Below are 15,276 nucleotides of genomic sequence, written 5' to 3'. Positions count from 1 at the left end.
TATTACGAGATCATAAATTATACAAATACTTTACGTACTCTAATTTATCAACATAATACCATTTAACCAATGTATTCGAACGGAATAAACACTCTACTTACTCTAATTACATTTACTAATCTAAATACTAATTACATACCTAATCTACGTACTTACTATTACGGAAGGCAGTCCTCTCCTCGCGCTGTTGCTCGGTGTGGCTGCTGCTCCTCCTCCTCGCTGCTCCGCTGCTGCTAAACGCCGAACGTTGCTACTTCTCCTCTCCTTGCACTACTCCTCCTCACTGCGCTGCTGCTGCGCTTCTGCTCGACTGTTGTAGCGCAAGCTCAGCTGCTGCTGTGCTCCTGCTCACGCCATTTTATAGGTAGCAGAGCATGGAAACGCCCGGCCGAACGAATTAATTGCAAAGCAGTAAAGCACAAACGTGAGCCGACCGGCCAAATAAAGCGTAACGTGGAAAGGAATAAAGTTTAAAGGATAAAACACGACGTGACATGACGTGACAGCTGACGGTGTACCGAAAAAGGGTTTTTCGGCATACCGTGTACTAAATACGGGAACCAGTACCATATTCGGCATACGGTGTATCAAAAAAGCCTTTTCGACATATCGTGTGTCGAATACGGATACTAAATTCGTAAATACAACTATATATTATCTATTTCAATAAATACATTCACATATGTTGTCTAATTTTGAATTTTTCCTAACTTTCTAGATGGTGAGCCGAGATGACGGCATGTGTCAGCCGTTTTCAAGTAGGTACGGTACGGTGCAAATTCCGAGGAACGGAGTGGAGGACCATGTACATTCACGTGTAGCTACGTTGTCATTTTTCTGAAGAGAAGAAGCTCAAATATAACAAGGGAAAAATGCACAAACCCCCCCTCCCCCATAAGTCACTTTATTTTTAAGATTCCCCCCATAAGCCATTTTGTTGCAAAAAACCCCCCAACAGTAATTTAGATTTGCAAAAACCCCCCAGCAATTGTTTAATACAGAAAATAGGTTTTCTTTAATATAAAAAAATATGTAAATTCTTTAATAATTTAGATAAAGGTTTTAAAAATGATTTTTTGGTGAAATAAATAAAATGAAATATTTTTAATTCTATTAATCTTATATATATGTTTTTCAATGATAAAATAAATGTTTTAATTATGTCCCTTAGAGGAATAAGGATATAATTTTATTTATTATTTGTGTTCACAAATAACAACAAATCAATGGAGACTGATGCTAAATCTTGCCGAACTCTCTGCATCTACGAAAGATATGCTGGGCGCTGGAATGCGGCCAAGTGCCATGCCAATGGGTAGGCCGGCCGGACAAATTAGAGAAGATTCCCTTTATACCATTGCAACTTATACGTTTGCCTTATGTGTTATCTAAAATTAAAAACATAGAAAACCTAGAAAAATTAAAGATTCCCTTTATTTTCTAATTATTTACCATTTTTCCATAATTAAAAATATAGAAAACCTATTAAAACATTATTCTAGATTTTCTAAATTTTTCTCATAATTAAAACATTTATTTTATCATTGAAAAACATATATATATAAGATTAATAGAATTAAAAACATTTCATTTTATTTATTTCACCAAAGGAATCATTTTTAAAACCTTTATCTAAATTATTAAAGAATTTACATATTTTTTATATTAAAGAAAGCCTATTTTCTGGATTAAACAATTGCTGGGGGTTTTTGCAAATCTAAATTACTGTTGGGGGGGTTTTTGCAACAAAATGGCTTATGGGGGGAATCTCAAAAATGGAGTGACTTATGGGGGGGTTTGTGCATTTTTCCCATATAACAAAGCAAGAAACTGAAGTTTCTAGACGGTTCAGAAGGTTCTATGAATCCTGGATGCTGCGCCGCCGTCATTTGCTAGTCCCGCGCAAGCCCTCCCGCTGTCAGAGATAGGCCTAGGATATGCCAAATTAGGAATTATCCTGTATAATGAGATTCAGGAAGGTATCCGTGTATCTCCGCGTCTGGAAAAGGTCTCGCACTTTCTAGATAAATTCGACCCGTATTTTCCCGTTCTTGGGATACATGCCGTGTTTCCAGAAACTTCGTATATTCTTTTCGTTATCACCGCGCTTCGGAACATGGCCGCCAAAATTAGTCAGACTTCTCACTGACAAGGAAGCTATAAATAGCAACTAGAGCTCCCGCTCATACGAGACCATAACAGTGACACCAACAGCTGATGCGGCCACCTCCAACGTCCCTCGCACCGGCTGCTTTACTCGAGGCTGCGGAGGAGGTGGCCATCGTGGCCGCCCTCACGCACGTCATTGCCAATGGCCGTGGTGCGACGCTGACGCTGACGCCAAAGCCGCCCCCGCCATCGCTGGTTGTGCCGCCGTGTCCGTGGACGGCGATGGGATGCCAGCGTGGGTACGTTGGAGGGGCGGCGTGTCACGGCGAGCCCTCGGCGTCGGCGCATATTGTTTCAGGTACGTCTGTTCGCTTCCCTGCATCGGTCACGTCGCCGAATGGAGACTCACGTGGTTGTTGTGTTCTGCCTCTACAGTGCAAGATCGCACTGCGTGTGCGCAGTGCAAGATGCCGTCGCCAACGCAAGCTCCAATGGCATCGACGTGCTCGCAAGGCACAGAGCAGACAGTTGCGGTGGTGAGGCGTTGCTACCGCGGGGTGAGGCGTCGGCCGTCGGGCAAGTGGGCGGCGGAGATCCGGGACCCCAAGAAGGCGGCGCGCATCTGGCTCGGCACGTTCGCCACGGCCGAGGATGCGGCGCGCGCCTACGACGCCGTGGCGCTCCGCCTTCGCGGGAGCCGCGCCAAGCTCAACTTCCCGGAGGACGCGTCGTCGCTCCGCCGCCGGCCTGCCCCCGTGGGCTCTCGGAAGCCCGGTTCCGGCTGGGATCGCACCACAGACCGCTCGCCGTGTCCGGAGATGGTGCACTGTGGTGGCGCAATGGATGGGCTCGTGGGCGGTGGGAATGGGCGCTTCTTGGGTTCTTGGAGCATCGGACCAGAGTCGCCGTCGCGGGCGTGTTGGCCTGCTCCCGTCGTTGCTCCGCTGCTTTGTGGGAACCATGGAATAGGGAGCAGTGGAACAGAAGACCGGGGAATGGTTTTAGGCATATAAAAAATTAATTTTGGTATATAGTAAGTTCAAATTTAAATAAATATGTATTAGGTTTGTAACTTTATGTTAATAAATATAGATAGTATAACACAATCGAAATCACCTGAGTAGCACAACGGTTTGTTTAGTCTTACTTCGTGTAGGGCTTAGGTTCGAGTTTCTTCACGCGCGCGAAGCTAAAACAAAATTTTTGCACCCCGTAGCACTAGCAATGAAAGGGGTTTCATTGCCGATGGATATATTGGGCCGACAGTGAAACTACTTTTATTGCCGGTAACATTTCATTGCCGGTGGTCATATTGAACCGGCAGTGAAAGTCGTCACATATAAAATAGTTCGACGCCCTACGCCCTTTGACACTTAAAAAAAATTTCACCTTTCCTATGTTGTCTGCCGAAACGCCTCACGACGCTGAGGAGCCCACGCCGCCGGAGATCCACGAGCTCATGCCCGTTGTCCGTGTCCCCCTTGACACCATCGTCCTCTTCCCCGCCGTCCTCCTGCCAGGTGTCATTCCCATCCTCCCCGACGCCGTCATCCTCCTCCCTGCCGTCGTCGCCGACCTCCTCCCCGACGCCATTCTCATCCTCCTCGACGTCGTTCCCTATCCTCCACACGGCTGTCCCCGAGCTCCAATACATCATTGCGGTGAGTACTCCACCACACGTCGTCTCCCTCCACCTCCCAGGCGGTGTTTGTGGCTACTGCGAAGTGATAGGTACTGTGAGGTTAGTGTTTGATTTGGTAATTGAGTTTTGGTTTCACCACTGGGTGGTTTAGTCAATTTAAATTGAGCCGAGTGAGCTCAATTCTGGTGCTTAGAACTTTGGTGCTCAGGCAATTGATTGGCGGTGGTGCTATGTTGGTGGAGATGCTGTGTTGGAGGTGCTTATTGACTGTATTGATTTTGCCTTTAGCCGAATTGCACTGGGAGTATTTCGGTTTTCTCCTCCCTTTCATTTCTACTCTCTGGACTGCTTGGTGATATGCTCTGTGATGATCAAATGGAACACTGAGGTTAGGCTAGATGTCTAAGTGCAATAGGTGTTAAATCTGTTTGTTCTCTGTTGTTGAATTGGCGAAATCGGAATGCCCTGATAGTAGTGGTGCATTCCATTGTTTAGTCCCTGTGCTTATTGTTGGTAGTTTTTACATTGCCAGTTAGGCTTGATTCCTAGACTATGAGCTACTGTATTTGGTGATTCAATTAATCTTGTTTTGATTGAATTCTGGAAGAGTAGGAAAACCTTTGGTACTGTTTTAATATTTTGCTACTCGGTTAGTATTTGTTTCTTAAAGAGTAATTCTCTCCCTGCCAGCTTTTATGTCCAGTAGCATTGTCTATGAAGAAAGCTCAATTTCAGAGAATATTTTTTTTTTCATTTTACATTTAGTTGTGATCTTAGCTTCTAGCTCAACTTGTAATGTGTTAAATGGATAATTAGGGAGCAGGATATCGTAGTCCTGGGACTAATTGTTATATTTATCTGAGAGCAATTTTATTCAATCATCCATATGCTGTTCAGTTCATTATCTTATTTGATGGGAGGTGGTTTTGCTTCTTTACTTATGGCACTTACGTATATGTTTATGTTCAGTGTATATAAACTACTTTGTTTCTTGATTTTTGTATTCAGGTGATCCTCAAGCATATTTTACAGTCACAAATGATGAAAGGAGATAACTATTTACCATATATATAGCTGCAAAGCTCGACTGTGATGGTTATTACATATGCACCTTGCACGTCTTTTCACTATCCTAGTCGAGTTTGCAGTCGTATAATATTATCTCCATAATTTGATACAGATCAATCAAATAATAGATTTTTTATGGTGGTTGCATATGATGGTGGTGACTAATTTTTGTTTTTGTTTGTTGCTTTTTTTTTTCTTACACCCTAATATATAGATACTGATGCTATACTTATTTTCGTACCGATCGATGCACCATAATGTATAGATATTGATGCTATGCTTATTTTTGATAGCATGCTCTTTATAGAGAAGCAAATATTTATTTTGAAATATAATAAAATAGTGGCAATGATGATATGACTCGAGACCGTATTTCTTTATTACTTATAAGGCTTTAGTACTTATTTTATGAATTCGGAGAGAAAGCATTCTTTTCAAATCAGTATTTATGTACCAATCATTCAACTTCTCTCGATACGAGCAAAACATTCTATCTAAAATTGACCTAACATTTTTTCAATAAAAAAAATATATCTCTACCTACCTCTAGCATTGGTTCCGCCACTGTCTCCAGATCATACACCTCAACTTTCTGATGGTAAGCGAGAGATGACTGCAAGTGTCTGCCGTTGGCAAGTAGGTACGGTACGGTGCAAATTCCGAGTAACGGAGTGGACGATCACTTACATTCACATGTACCTACGTTGTCATGTTTCTGATTAGAAAAGCTCAAATGGAACAAAGCAAGAAACTGAAGTTTCTAGATGGTTCAGAAGGTTCTATGAATCTTGGAAGCCATGCCACCGTCCTTTTTGTCTAGTCCCGCGCAAGCCCTCCCGCTGGCCACCATAACACGACTGTTAATACATAGGGTCTGAACCTACCTGTTAACATGCATGCAGTAGCTATACAGGATATCAGAGGAACTATGTCCGCATTCTAAACTTAGTGAGTCACTCTATAGAGTCTAGAGCTAGGTCTAAAATCACAAATTACGAATTACACTGTGTAAGAAATCAGAAAAAAAATATCAAGTTAGTGATAACTACTTAGCATGTATTACTAGTGTCCTATTAATGATAAGTTTAATAAAGATATGTCACTGATGTGTCTTCTGATCAGACTCAGATATAGACTTGTTATTAATAAGTGATCATTAGTGACATGTCAAGTTATGATCTACCATTAATGATAATAGTAACAAGTCAAGTTGTGACCCATCACGAATAACTAGATCATTAGTGATGGATTGTCCTAGGTCAGTGATTAGTGATGAATCAAGTTGTGACCCTTCATTAATAACCTACTCATTAGTGATATATCATCATAGGTCAGTCATTAGTAACGATCAAATTGTAATCCGTCACAAACGATGGTTTTTCATCAGTGCAGAACTTTGGTATTTACCATCGATAAAAAAACATGAAAATGGAATCATACAACTGTTTTACAAACATGCTAGTCTTCATCTACCCAAATCAAGTGTTCCCTATTGAAATAAAATATGTTATTTTTGCTCCATTTAAATGCTCAACAATGCAAATCTGATATTGAGTTACTCACAAATATTTTTTTTATTTTTCTCTTATTTTTCTCACCTTAGTAGCACTGGAACAGAAACAATGTACATTTCTGCTCAAGTTTGATATAAGATGTGGCGACTATAGATACAAGCATGTGTTCTGAAAATGGACGAAAATAGTGTAGAAAATTTAGGAGGTGTGAACTTAATCTTCTAGGCCGAATTTGGCCTAAAAAAATTTCCCGAACCCGATAAAGTGGGAGAGAAATAGATGTAACTTTTTCTATAGATGTTCGTAGCGTCTGTATGCAAAAGTTATACCTGTTTTACTGAAGACACTCCGAGTCACCTATAAAATTGCGATCGTTTACATGAGATATTCATATACTCATCACATATATTAACACATACTTGGATGATGAAAAAATTCATATTTAAATTATAATCCTCGACGAAATTTGATAAAATTAGTAATTAGTGATTACAACCCGTCACTAATATTCAATTATTAGTGTCAGATCATGGATATGATGCGTCACTAATGACCTTCGATAAAAATATTAAAAGGATAAAATAGCTGGTTTCTATCACAATTGCATGATAGCAGATGTGGTAAGGTGGGTACGCGCGTAAGGGGAGGTCGTGGGTTTGATTTTCACGTAACACAAACTTGAAAATAATGTAAAAATAATGTGGTTTGTGAGACATGTGCGATAGACCTACATTAGGATAGCATGTGTGAAAAAAATATTTTTTGGTTTTTTTCATTTAAAAAAATTATCAATCATCAGTGACCGATCAGTATTACCATCCATCACTAATATTTAGTCAATAATAACGGGTTACTATCATAACCCATCACTAATAACCTATCATTAATAACGTGATAAGAGTAACGAATACAGAATTTATCACTAATAATAATTATCACCTGTTACTAATGATATCTTTTCACGTAATGTTATACAATGAGATTCAGGAAGGTTTCGGTGTATCTCCGCGTGTGGAAAAGATCTCACTCACACTTTCTAGATTAATTTGACCCGTATTTTCCCGTTCTTGGGATACTTGCTGTGTTTCGAGAAATTTCATTCGTACTAGTACATTCTTTTCGTTATCACCTCGCTATGGAACATGACACACGCCGCCAAAATTAGGCACAGTTTGGCACGGACGTTGAGATCCTTCTGTTCCCTCTGTTTTCGTTTATTTATCATTGTTTTACCGTAGTAAATTTAATTATTTATTTTCAAAAAGAATTTATAAAAATATATTATTAGATTTATCATGAAATAAATTTCACTAGTATGGTGTATTTTCAAGTATCTATAAATATTTTTTTTAAAATATTTGGTCAAATTTACCATAGTAAAAAACACACGATCAAATTTACTATAGTAAAATATAGCGACAAAATAGGCTATCAAATGAGATCCTTCTACTCTTTTTTACTGTAGCAAATTAGATACTAAGAAATTATATTATTAGATTTATCATGAAATAAACTTTACTAGTATGGTATATTTTTAAGTATCGACAAATATTTTTTAGAAAAAATGTTTGGTCAAATTTACTATAGTAGAAGGCAGTGACAGTTAAAAAAAAGGGAGGAAGTATAAATGTTTCGATTTGGTTTCTCACTGGAAATATTTTTTATGGTGAATTAGAATCAATTTATGCAATTATTAGCAAGTTCAGTAGATTTGAGTTTCAGAAGATTATATGTGAGTGGGATTGTGATTCTAATGAGAAACATCAGTTTAAGCGATTCTCTTGCTGGTAAAAAAAATAGGAAGATTTGTTTTGGTTCCTTGCAAGAATTAGAAGCTAAATTAACCGCTTTGCTGGAATTCTCATATTTCTGGCAAGGTCAAAAACATTTCTCACTACCAAATGCCCTGTTAGTCAAAGTTCGTATTGACAAGTGAGCTATAAATAGCAACTAGAACACCCCTCCATAAGTGACCGTTCATATGAGGCCAACTAAGCGTGAAGCCATAACAGTGACACCAATAGTTGATGCAACCATCTCCAACAAAAATTCTCGCACTGGTGGCTTTACCTTAGGATGGGGAGGAGTGGCCATTGTGACCACCCCTCACACAGTCCATTACCAATAGCTGTAGTGCAATGTTGACATCAATGCTAAAGCCACCCTTATCGTTTTTGGTTGTGTTGTCATATCTATGGATGTTGATGAGATGCTAGTGTGGACACATTTGAGATGTGGCATGTCACAACAAGTTTTTGTGTTAATGCATATTGTTTTAGTACCTTTGTTCACTACGTAAAAAATCTCAATAAGCGATGGACCATCAGTACTGGTTTAGCTATAACTAACAATAATAAAAATATCTTTATCGATTTATAACCACCAATCATCATTGCCAATTAGAACGAAAAATAATATCTTTTACACTATCGATCCATTCAACTAAAACAATAATACATGGCACGCTTCTAAAAGAGGATGCCTCACTTCCAAAGCCTTACCCACGGCAGCTACACCGTGGTACCGCAACTGTCTGGTCTGTTCCTTGCGAGCATGCCGATGCCATTGGAGCTTGCGTTGGCGACGGCATCAAGCAGTGAGCACACGCAATGCGATCTTGTACTGTAGAGGCAGAACACAGCAACCACGTGAGTCTCCATTCGGCGATGTGACCGATGCATGGAAGCGAAAAGAGGTACCCAGAGCACTATGCGCCGATGCCGAAGGCTTGCCGTAACACGCCGCCTCTCCATCGTGCCCACGGTGACATCCCATCGCCGTCCACAGACATGTACGGAGGCACAACCAGCGACAGCGGGGGCAGCTTTCGCGTTGGCGTCAACGTCACGCCACGGCCATTGGCAATGCGGTAATTAGGGGTGGAAATGGGTGGTAAGAAATTCGAATTATTCGATTTCGTATTTGTTAAAATACGAATATGGAAATCCGTATCCGTATTCGTTTCTGAAATAGATATTTTCGAATTCGTTTTCGAGATTCGGATTCAAATGTGGATATCCGAATTTGAGATATATCCGATTCGTATTCGTATCCGCCAACCAGGGAATCAAATTTTGCTAAAGTTTTAGAAATTTTAGATATGAACGAAATTCCAACCCAATCAAATTGGAACAAATTTCAGTCAAATTTCATCAAATTTCAGTTAAATTTGATCAAAAATTTAGATTTCCAACATGAATTTTGAACAAAATTTCTAAAATTCCGGCCCAATCAAATTAGAACAAAATTTAGTCGAATTTTATCAAATTTCAGTCACATTTTTTCAAAAATTTAAATTTCCGACCTGAATTTCGAAGATCGAGTAGATATCCGAATGCAGATTCGTATTCGAACTATCCGATTCGTATTCGTATTCGAGGATATCCGGATCCGTATTCACATTCAGATTAAAATGTGGTAAATCGTACTATCCGAATTCGATTCCATGCGTATTCGATCCGTTTCCATCCCTAGCGGTAATGCTCTGCTCTAAACATTCGAAGAATAAATAAAAAATTGAACGTCGGATGTTAAATGCAACATAAAAAATAATTATGGTAATAAATTTTCATAATATCTGAAACATTACATTTGAACACATGAAATATTAGAGATAAAAAATATAAGAATTAACTCAAATGGATAATTTTTTCTGATCCGGATCTGTGTGCTATTTTGATGCATGAATTGAGTCCAACAAACGAAAATAGCTTCTACAATAAATTTCTATCACGTCTGAAACATTAAATTTGAACATCTATAGCATTGGAGATACGAAATATAGAAATAAACTCAATTGAATAATTTTTTGGATCCAAATCTGTGTGCTATTTTGGTACATTTTTTAATATTGCAAATGTTGATTTTAGATGTTGCGGATGTCAGTTTTCGATGTTGCAACGGACAGTTGGTTTCCGATCTATCGGACGTTCAGGCACTATAATATCCCTTGGTAATGGCATGCGTGAGGCTGGCCACGATGGCCACCCCGACAGCCTCGAGTAAAGCCGCCGGTGCGCGAGGGATGGTGGATATGGCCGTATCAATTGTGGGTGTCACTGTTACGGCTTTGCGCTCAGCACGTATGAATGGTGACTTGTGCAGTCAAGTTTTAGTTGCTCTTTAAGGCATTTCTAATTATTAGAGATAGCTGTTATCTGTTAGTTAAAAAAGCATATTTTTTAATAGTGTGATTAACACGATTTTTCATATCTTACAGTGGAAACTGATGAGCAAGTACTGGTTCTTAAAGATAAGAGATAAAAGAGCTAGTACTTATTAGGTCATCTCGTACTTCTCTTTTATAAGATAAGGAAAATTATAAATAACAAGATCTATATAAATTTTAGAAATATACTCTCTCAACTAAAAGTTAATGGCTACGTACCTATCAGCATGAGAGATGCCCGTATAGCTACTCAGTGTGAACTCTGACTAATTCTGGCGAAGCGTCATGTTCCGTAGCGAGGTGGTAAGGAGAGGAAAGTACGAAATTCTGGAAACACGGCAAGTATCCCAAGAACGGCAATATACGGGTCAAATTAATCTAGAAACTGCGAGACCTTTTCCAGACACGGAGATACACGAATACCTTCCTGAATCTCATTGTATAATTCCTAATTTGGCATCCTAGGTCTAGCTCTCAACTCTATAGGGTGAGTCAGCGAGTCTAGAATGCCATGGTGGGATGGTGGGCTGCTGGAGGGCTTGCGCGGGACTAGACAAAAAGGACGGTGGCACGGCATATCCAGGATTCATAGAACCTTCTGAACCATCTAGAAAGCAGAAACTTCAGTTTCTTCCTTTTTTTTTTTTCATTTGGGCTTCTTCTCGTCAGAAACATGACAACGTATGTGCACGTGAATGTAAGTGATCCTCCACTCCGTTCCTCGGAACTTGCATCGTCCCATACCTACTTGCCAACGGCCTACACGTACAGCCATCTCTCGCTCGCCATCTACTTAGAAAGTTAAGGTGTATGGTCTAGTGACTAAGAGAGAAGCCGCAAATTTTATATGTTACGAGTTCTTAATATACTGTGAAGTAGTCCATCCGTTGATTTATATGAGGCGTACTAGCCACAGGCTCAGTGATCAAGGCAAAGTTATCTGACTAATATGCTTAACCAAAAGTTTTTTTACTGGTAATTATTACTGCAGAAATAGATTTATATGCTAGTTCATCACTGTCGATTCCTTACGAGTCGATTTGTATCAAGGATCGACATAAAAAGCTATTTGAAAAGAACCGACAGTGAAACTTGATTATCACTACTGACTCTAGCCACGAACCGGCAGTGATACTATCACTGTCGCCGGCAGTGAAACCTTAACTATCACTGCTGGTTGGTGGCTAGAGCCGGCAGTGATATTCGTCAAGCATCACTGCCAGTTGATGATTAGAACCGGCAGTGATAGTCAAGGTTTCACTGCCGGCTCTAGCCATGAGCCGACAGTGATAATATCACTGCTGGTTTGTAGTTAGAGTTGGCAGTGACAGTGAATGACAGTTTATTTTAAAAAATTCATAATTTTTTCATACGAAATTGGATGAGAACAAACTTTATATCAAAATTATAGTTCTCGACGAGATCTACAACTTTGTAGTTGAAAACTTTTTCATTTAATATCATTTAGATATCCAAATAATCATTTGAAGTTTCAAACAGAAGATGTCAAAAGGATTGCATATGCTAATGGTATCACTAGTACTGATAAGGACATATCGCGCGAGCTGAGAGGTTCCGGATTTAAGTGTCACGAACCACACGCGCGCGTATTATGACTTGGGAATGCATGCTTGCATTTTCGTCTGCACTCCCACGCTGTTCTCAAATGAAAAATTAGCTGCCGCGCGCTTACAGCCTAATGTATAATTTCAAATTAAATTTAACCGCCAAATCTGTGCATAAGTATGAGTTGTCTCAGCACTAAACAACACTTTTCCATTAGCTCAGAGCCTCATAGTGAATGACTAGAACCTGTGGAGGTAATATTGGCAGACCTCATAGTGAATGACTAGAACCTATGGCAGAAATATTGGCAGACCTCGATCAACCTACCGGACCTCAACCTGCTATTGCCTGAGCAGGCTGAGCTCGGTACTAATCGAGGTATGTAAGTTCTAGAACAATTCAGGGTTTGTCATTTATTTCCTTTTTGTTGTGAGTAAACATTTGTTTTTGGTTTTAATCATCTTGCAGATGTTTCGGATGACCTAAATGAGGCTACATCTGCATACGAGTCTAACCAAAATGTTGACATTCATGACAATACAGGTAAGCTCTAATTATTTGTTCCTTGTAATAGATCATCGGTTTGTGTTCTTTAAATTTTCATGTTCTTGAATGGGTAAAAACTTGTGTCCCCTCAATTTAGAAGCACACTGCGTAACGAACTTAACTATACCTCTGACCCTTTTGAATAGGTGAGGATGAGAATGGAGATGCACAACTGTCAAATGGTCAGAATCAAACAAGGGGTTTCTTAAGTGATCCCGCTCACAGAGCCATTATTTACTCCATGCTTCTGGAGAGAACATCTCCAGGCAAACTAAAACTTGGAGAAACAAAGTCTGTAGCTACAGATTTAGATGTTCCGTTGAGAATTGTTCAACGTATTTGGACAGAAGGAAAATGTGGTGGTGGAGTTGATGCTGTTTGTAGCAAGAAGCGAGGAAATTGTGGCCGTAAGACTACTCCCAATGAAGAGTTTCATAATGTTGTTTTCAAAAGTGTCACATCAACAAGATGACTGAAATACTCTTCTCTAATGCATAGTTTTATTTTGTTGTTTCATATGCTCTTCGTAGAAGACTCATTAGGTGTTGGACTTCGTGTCCATGGGACTTCATCTAGATAAAACTATTTTGATTTCTCTCTCTTCTAAATTAGCTTACCACATTATCAAAAATGCTGATATGACATCTCATTAAATGAAAATGAAACTCACATTGAAAGTAGTCTAAGAGGATTTATATTGACCCTCAACGTATTCGTGATGTGCCTCTTAGTAACCGCACAACTCTGCGTGATTTAGGGTGCACTTTGCATGTTGGCCCAAGAATGTTGTGGAATCGTCTTAAGGAAGTGGAAATAATAAGGCAAACAAAAGATATAAAGTTCGCTTTGACTGAAGATAACAAGAAAGGTCGACTCCGCTTCTGCCTCTCTATGCTCGAAGGTAACATGTGTTGGCAGTTGACGTCCATGTATGTGCCCTCATCTCCCCTCATCGATAACATGTGTTGGGATCGACTTTAAAATGTCTAGTAATATAGGAGTACCACTAGCATTTAGCAGTCACATCAAAATGTAATTATTATCAGTAGCACTATAGTTTAATAGCACAATTTTTACTTCAAAATTACAATGGTTAAACATGTACATTGGTAACTAATACTTCACAATATTATTAAGTACTCGTAACCTATAAAGTTGGTGACTTCTCTAGATCATACACCTTAACTTTCTACTAGATGGTGAGCGAGAGATGACTGACTGTCCGAGGAACGAAATGGAGGATCACTTACATTCACGTGTGTCGTTGTCATGTTTTTGACAACAGGAAGTTCAAATGAAACAAAGGGTGAAGTTAATCCGCGCATGCGCGCTACTTCCTAACGCGTGGGCAATTTTGGACAGCTAAACGACAATGTCCCGCCGGCTTACTCTTTCACCTCCACCTTCGTCTCGCTCGACGACGCCCCTCCACCACCTCCCCCGCCTTTGCCTCCCACCACCCACAGCCGGTGGCGTCCCGTCACCTCAACGCACCCTCAGCCTCCCACCGTTGTCGTCCCGCCCTCTACTACCCGGCTCGGTCCTCGTCTCTGTCGCCTGGCCTCAGCCGCCTCCCTGCCCGCCACCTCCGCCTCGCTGGCCGCAGCCCCCCGAACCTCCCTCTAGTCCCGCCGGCAATGGAGCCCAACCCAACCCCGCTGGCTTGTGCTTTCACCTCGGCCTCCATCTCCCCCGACTGCGCCCCTCCACCACCTCCCTGCCTCTGCCTCACCGCGCCCCTGTCCTCCCACCGCCACCTCCCCACCCCGGTCATCGCCCCCACCACCGACACCGTCCACCGATGGTCCTCCACGACCAGCGGCGCCCTCACACCCTAGCCTCCCCCCCCCCGGCACCCGCCCGCCACCTCCGCCTCACTGGCCGCCGCCCCTCGAACCTCCCTGTAGGTCCACGGGGCAATGGAGCTCAACCCAATCCCGAACCCTAACCCGACTGCTAAATGACAGGGCCAGGCCGGGCCACGACTTACCAAGTCGCGCACGCATAACGAGATTTTCGTGAAACAAAACACGAAACTGAAGTTTCTATATTGTTCAGAAGGTTATGTGAATCCTGGATGCCGCGCCACCGTCGTTTTGATCTAGGCCTACGCAAGCACTCCCGCTGCCCACCATGGCATTCTAGACTCGCTGATTCACTCTATAGAGTCCAGAGCTAGGAAGCAAATTTTATAGGACCCTGTCCTACGAAAGACTCTCTCTCTCCTGTGATGACACGTGTCCATTTTCTCTCTCTTCTTCAGCTTAGCCATTGAATTACTAGATAAATAGTATGAATGAGATCTCACGAGAGTCTTTTGGACAGAATCTTATAGAATTGGTTTCCTAAGCTAGGCCTAGCCTAAGATGCCAAATGAGAAATTATATTGTACAATGCATGCGCGTTGCTACGTCAGCAACTAACGCGTGATTCTGGCCTGGTGTCGGATACCTGAGACTTACGTACACGCTCGGCTCTCGACGAGCCAACGCGTGGAGGGGCCAAAATCGTTTCGGCTCAGATAAGGGTATGACGGTGTTGCACGGCCCATCACGGCGTGTAAGTGCCCTCATCTCCCCATGTCTGTAACACGGAATCCGACACGGACATTGACTCTGCAGTTCACTACCTTAAAAATATCTAGTACAGTAATATAGGAGTAT

The 15,276-nt window shown here is 41.1% G+C and overlaps 1 protein-coding gene across 1 annotated transcript; it reads left to right on the top strand.

The window, feature by feature from the left end:
- The first annotated feature begins 2,484 nt into the window (after positions 1–2,484).
- LOC133917902 (ethylene-responsive transcription factor 4-like) lies at positions 2,485–13,085 on the top strand. The gene is made up of 4 exons (XM_062361723.1): positions 2,485–3,107; positions 12,367–12,445; positions 12,536–12,610; positions 12,760–13,085. The coding sequence occupies exons 1-4, from the start codon at positions 2,577–2,579 to the stop codon at positions 13,083–13,085; spliced, it is 1,011 nt and encodes a 336-aa protein (XP_062217707.1). The 5' UTR covers positions 2,485–2,576.
- The last annotated feature ends 2,191 nt before the right edge of the window (positions 13,086–15,276 follow it).

Source organism: Phragmites australis, chromosome 5 (assembly GCF_958298935.1).
Source record: "Phragmites australis chromosome 5, lpPhrAust1.1, whole genome shotgun sequence".
NCBI lineage: Eukaryota > Viridiplantae > Streptophyta > Magnoliopsida > Poales > Poaceae > Phragmites > Phragmites australis.
Note: the sequence above shows the minus strand (reverse complement) of the source record. Positions and strands in the feature narration are given on the sequence as shown.

Excerpts from the sequence above, each read along its gene's own strand:
- LOC133917902 (XM_062361723.1), top strand. The coding sequence starts at position 2,577 with ATGCCGTCGCCAACGCAAGCTCCAATGGCATCGACGTGCTCGCAAGGC. Across the intron at positions 3,108-12,366 it reads GAACAGAAGACCGGGGAATG|AAATATTGGCAGACCTCGAT; the intron begins GTTTTAGGCATA and ends AACCTATGGCAG. Across the intron at positions 12,611-12,759 it reads TGACATTCATGACAATACAG|GTGAGGATGAGAATGGAGAT; the intron begins GTAAGCTCTAAT and ends CCTTTTGAATAG.